General features: G+C 38.0%; 1 protein-coding gene across 1 annotated transcript; it reads left to right on the top strand.

The window, feature by feature from the left end:
* The first annotated feature begins 221 nt into the window (after positions 1–221).
* FZD5 (frizzled class receptor 5) lies at positions 222–4,959 on the top strand. Its single transcript, XM_077448492.1, has 2 exons — positions 222–626; positions 1,708–4,959. The coding sequence occupies exon 2, from the start codon at positions 1,850–1,852 to the stop codon at positions 3,557–3,559; it is 1,710 nt and encodes a 569-aa protein (XP_077304618.1). The 5' UTR covers positions 222–626; positions 1,708–1,849; the 3' UTR covers positions 3,560–4,959.
* The last annotated feature ends 1,215 nt before the right edge of the window (positions 4,960–6,174 follow it).

A 6,174-nucleotide genomic window follows, 5' to 3' on the forward strand; every position in this document is an offset into this window, starting at 1 on the left:
AGTAGTTACATCATCCCATCCAGCAGAATCCCTGTCTGCTCCTGACTCAGGTCCTCAGCATCACTGTCAGCTCTCTAACCAATGAGGAGATGGGGGTGTGTAGCAGCGGTGGGTGTGGCCGAGCAGTGTGCGTCTCCAATCATAGGCGAGAGGGGCGGGGTATCTTTGACAAATGGGTGTTCCTGACAGGGGGACCCTTGTGAGCACAGGTAGGAAGATAAGCAAACTCCTGCGGGAAGAGAGGAGACTTTTCCTGCTGCTGTCCGAGGACTGACATCTCCCCAATGGAAGTGATAAGGCAGAGCCCGGGCTCCGGATCTGACCACTCATCGCCCTGACTGCACAGGGAAGTGGTGACACCGGTGACAGCTCAGCCCGGACATCGTGCCCATTTCTCAATGACTATGGGACAAGACACTGATTCCAGCACGGGGACACTTCCCACTCATCCGTCTATGAGAAAACTTCCTCCGCGACACATGGAGCCCCGCACAACTTTCCTGATCATTGCCCGAGAGGGAGAGAGCGCTGCCGGCCCGGACCTCGTCCTGTGATCTCCCTCTATTCCACACAATGTCTGCAAATACTTCTTTATAAAGGCAATCTGCAACTCCGACACCGAGGAGGTACTTACCGATCACTTGGACTAGTTTACATCACTTTTACCCAGGATTCACACATGTAGCCAATCACATCTAATCAGAAAACTGGGTGATGGATGTGGATTTTTTATAGCCTAAAATCCAGAGATTTACTAATTCATTATATCCCATACATACGCAGGATGCACATATTCATGTGTATCTAGAAACTATTCTCTTTTTCCATTTAAAAGGGGGGGGGGGGGGGTGGTGTGTGTGTGTGTGTGTGTGTGTGTGTGTGTGTGTGTGTGTGTGTATGTATATATATATATATATATATATATATATATATATATATATATATATATATATATATATATATATATATATATATATTTTAAAATTTACACCTTTGAACTAAACTGTGTGTGTATGCATGAAAAAGTAACTTTTTCTATTAAACTAAAGTGTGTGTGTAATATTTATTAAAACAAGAGTTTGTGTAATTGTAATGTACAATATTTGTGTGTGAATGCATAAAAAACCCTTTCTATTATTAAAACTAAAGTCTGTGTGATATTTATTAAAACAAGTGTATGTAATGTAAAATATATATGTGTGTGTGTATATATTTGTGTGTGAATGCATAACAAAAAAAACCTTTTATATTATTAAAACTAAAGTGTGTGTGTGTGTGTAATGTTTATTTAAAAGAAGTGTGTAATTGTAATCAGAGAGACGTGTATTTTTCTCTCTCTCTCTCTCTCTCTCTCTCTCTCTCATATATTACCCACACACTTTAGTTTTAATACTTTTTTTTTATACATTAACACATTTTACATTACAATTACACAAACTCTTGTTTTAATAAATATTATACACGCACACACCCATGAACTAAAGAAGTTATACTTTTTTTTTTTTTTTTTTTTTTTTTTTTTGAGATTCTTTCATAAAGTGCATCCTCACATTTTTAAATATTAAGATGTGTTTTTCAATAACACTAGGAATGTATTTTGTTGTTGTTATTGTGTGTGTTGTTGTAATAATAATTTAAGAAGCCTTGCCATTTTTAAAATTCAAAAGTAAATAGGAATTTTCAATTATTTTTTTTTTCTTTTTACAGAAAAACCAATCTGGAAAATATCCATTTCATGGAAACTGCACATCCAGAGGATCCTTTCGACTTTAATGAACAATAACAAATGAATATGTTTGAATTATTTCACAAGTAAAGGAGAGAAGATTGCCATCTGTAAGCTGAAACCATGGCAATACGGAACCCTGTGATGTTTGTACTAGGCCCTCTACTTCTCCTGCAGCTCCCTGCACCTGTGTCTATGGCCTCCAAAGCAATCGTCTGTCAAGAGATCACCGTTCCCATGTGCAAAGGCATTGGATATAATTTAACCTATATGCCCAATCAATTTAACCATGACACTCAAGATGAAGCTGGCTTGGAAGTTCATCAGTTTTGGCCTTTGGTGGAAATTCAGTGTTCACCTGACTTGAAATTTTTCTTATGTAGCATGTATACCCCCATTTGCCTGGCTGACTATAAGAAACCTTTGCCACCCTGCAGGTCAGTCTGTGAAAGAGCAAAGGCAGGTTGTTCTCCACTTATGAGGCAGTATGGTTTTGCTTGGCCAGAGAGAATGAACTGTGATAAACTTCCTCAGAATGGAGACCCAGAAAATCTTTGTATGGATTATAATAGGACAGAAACCACAACACACCCACCGTTCTTTGCAAAACCTACATACCCACCAAGGGGATCAAAACACTTGACTCCAAATAGGCAGCCCAACGGTGAATGTAATGGAGAATGTAAATGTAGGGAGCCTTTCTACTCTATAACAAAAGAATCCCATCCACTGTATAACAGGGTCAAAACTGGCCAGGTGCCGAACTGTGCTGTGCCATGTTTCCAACCATATTTTACTCAGGATGAGAAGACATTTGCTGCCTTCTGGATAGGCTTGTGGTCCATCCTGTGTTTCATCTCAACCTTTATTACTGTAGCCACCTTCCTGATTGACATGGAGAGATTTCGATATCCAGAACGCCCTATCATCTTTTTATCTGCGTGCTATCTCTTTGTATCCATTGGCTACATTGTCAGACTTCTAGTGGGTCACGAAAATGTTGCTTGCAACAGAGATCACATTCATTATGAGACAACAGGACCAGCTCTCTGCACAATAGTATTTCTACTTATTTACTTCTTTGGAATGGCCAGTTCTATTTGGTGGGTCATCTTGTCCTTCACCTGGTTCTTAGCTGCTGGAATGAAGTGGGGCAATGAGGCTATTGCCAGCTACTCTCAGTATTTCCATATGGCTGCGTGGTTGATACCAAGTGTCAAATCCATAGCTGTCCTTGCTTTAAGTTCTGTGGATGGTGACCCAGTGGCTGGAATCTGCTATGTAGGTAACCAAAACCTAGACAATCTTCGTGGGTTTGTGTTGGCTCCACTAGTAGTTTACCTTTTCACAGGAACAATGTTTCTCCTTGCGGGATTTGTGTCACTCTTCAGAATTAGGAGTGTAATAAAACAGGGTGGCACCAAAACTGATAAACTGGAAAAACTGATGATCAGAATAGGTTTATTTACTGTTCTGTACACTGTACCTGCAACCATTGTTGTTGCCTGCTATATCTATGAACAGCATTACAGAGAATTCTGGGAAAAATCCCACAACTGCTCTTGTCCTGGGGACAAAAATAAAGCCAGGCCTGAGTATGCGGTTTTCATGTTAAAGTACTTTATGTGCCTATTGGTGGGAATAACCTCAGGGGTATGGATCTGGTCTGGAAAAACATTGGAGTCTTGGAGGAGGGTCACAGGCAGATGTTGCAGAAGCAGTAAATCAATCAATGCTTTAGCATTCAGTGAAGCCAGCACAGCGCTAACAGCAAGGACTGGCTTGCCAAGTTCCGCTTTGTATCACAAGCAAGTGCCATTGTCTCATGTGTGATTGGGTGTTTCTTGCACTATATAACTTACTGACTCGAAAAAGGCTAATGGGTCCTACGTGCGCCTCTCCTCCCCCCCCCCCCCCCCCCTTTTTTATTTTTTATTTTTTTTTTTTTTTGTCTGTCCTGCTCCTGTTTGTTGTGCTTTGACAATTTGTACATTTCTTGTGCAGAATCATAACATTAGCGGTAGACGATCTACCACCATAATTCAGAAGTTTCTTGTTCTGGAGCCCTTACTCAAAGGTGCCACCCAGAACTTTAGCATGATCTCTAGTGATGGTGCTAAATAGAACTGTCCTAAGCAGTTTCGGGGGACCACAAAATACTATAATGTACCAAGTTGGAAAATATAGTTTGAACACAAATTAATATGTGAAAAAAAAAAATGATCAGTAAAGACGGTCAGGGAAGTCGCTCTATAAGGAGTTGGCATACATTGATACTTGGCAGGTTCCAGGTTGGACAAACCTGTAAAATATATATATATATTTTTTTTAACAGGTTGAAAATTTAAAGGTGCATTTTGTACATTCAAATATCCTCTAGCCCACAAATACATTAAAAAAGATCTAGAAGTGAATCAGTTGTCAATGTTTTCCCTTTAACATTTGGTTGTGGACTGTAATGCAAATACCTTGTAATTAGTGTAAGGGAGATTTATACTTATTTAGTCAATGTGCCAAATGTGTTTATTCCTCCTCCTTCCATTTTTTTGGTAAACTCTTGGCATGCTAAATGATAACTTCCTAATTCATATGAAAGTTACTGTCGCCATTTATGTAAGTTGAGTTGGATGAGAGTTCTAAAGTTTCATGAGCTCAAGTAGCAATAGCGACACCTAAAGGTGCACATGAGCACTACCCTATGAAAAACAGAATTGTGCATAACTCAGATCAGGGTCCTGCATGGGTCATATGTCAGCTAGGGTTTTTTTAAATGTAACAGGCAGCTTATCTGCTAATGTTTGCATTATGTTTTCCAGCCTTCTATTTTATTTTAATAGAATCAGATCTGTTGGCTGATATCCCCCATGATATTGTTCTAGCATTATCATTTTCTCAGTCATTAATTACATCCCTTTTTACATGGCACAAAGCAGAAGTGGTAGTTTAAACATGTACTAATTAATTCTCATATCAAGGCTATATAAAATCTAAATTAATAGCTTTGTTTGCCACCAAAAGGGACTTGCAGGAGGGTTGACTTGGGTTTGTGTGCCTAAGTATACAAAGGGATTGCAGGTTAACTCGTGACACTAATTTCAAGGCTGTAGCATTTTGCATGCTGAAAAACTGGTCACTGTGTCCTGTTCTAGTATTTGTTTTGTGATTCTTTGTGTAAGAAGTGTCAGTCCCACCTTCTTTATGTATACAGTGATAAAAGGCTCTTGTGAATTCCACGTATTGTTTTTTTTTTTTTTTAACTTTGCAGGATGCCTGTGTAACAAACACCATGCCGATGAATTGATGAAGCTATTTAGCATTCTGTGCATATGTGAGCGATTTTATACTGTGGGTGACTTTTTTTTTTTTTTTTTTTTTCTCCCCCCCCCCCCCCCTTTTTTTTTTTTTTTTTTTTTTAACAATGGCAGAAAATTTTGTTTATATAATGAAATCCTCTTTAAAAATTAAGTACGTCAATTTTGCTGTTAATCATGCATTGTTTGACAAGTCTACATGGCACTTTTTTTGTGGAGTATAGCTTAAATGGACGGAGTGCAGTAAATGGAGGCAATCTATTACATTTCAGCTATCCCATTACTAAAAGATTTTAAACTTTGCCCTTTTAATATACTTAATAAATTACATTGTAATTAAGGTAAATATTTAAATCCTTAACAAGCAGTTTATTTAGCTGTTAAATTGTATGTAAAGATTTGAACCCTTATAAGATTATGACAAAAATATGGTAAAGCACACGACAACACACCTATTTAATTGTTGTGGGTTTGTTTTTCTTTTTCTTTAAAAAAAAAGTTAAGAAAAAAAAGTAATGTAGAATATTTATTTTAACAGCACAAGATATTTTTGTAGTCTGTGCCACTAATAAGATTGTCATTTTATATTTTCCATTAATAGTACTTTGTTATTAATGTGCCCCAACCTAAGACCGTGTGCTGTTCAAGAATATACCAATTAACTTAAGAGTTCACATGTCTGAGCTAAGACACCCGGTAAAACAAATAGATTCCAGCATTAAAAAATGTGAAATGCCAAATGAATTGGCTGTTGCAGTCTTGCTTTCACATGCTACTCAAGGAACTTGATAAGCTCCACAGGCTCTTCAGTCCTCTCCTGTTTGACAATGGCAAACAAGCAAAGCCCATTGTGCAAGAAATATGGCATCTTTGTTTGATTTGCCAAAAAGGTCATTAACACAGTGCAGTGATTTTTAAAACCTGTTCATAAAAACAGAGCTAAATAGTTCAGGACCACAGCTAAATAAAATTTAGAACTTACTGTATGGTCAGCAACAGGTTTGATTTTTCTGTAGCAAAGTTTTTTTTAAATATTAAGCGTTCTGTCCGAGTCTGCATGTGCTGTGACCTATAAAAGAATCTGTCTGGATAACAATATGGAAGCTGCCATTATTGAGGCTATAAGAGGGCCAGACG

This window comes from Lithobates pipiens, unplaced genomic scaffold, assembly GCF_037356315.1.
Source record: "Lithobates pipiens isolate NorthernLeopardFrog02 unplaced genomic scaffold, aLitPip1_a1.2 Scaffold_22, whole genome shotgun sequence".
Taxonomy (NCBI): domain Eukaryota; kingdom Metazoa; phylum Chordata; class Amphibia; order Anura; family Ranidae; genus Lithobates; species Lithobates pipiens.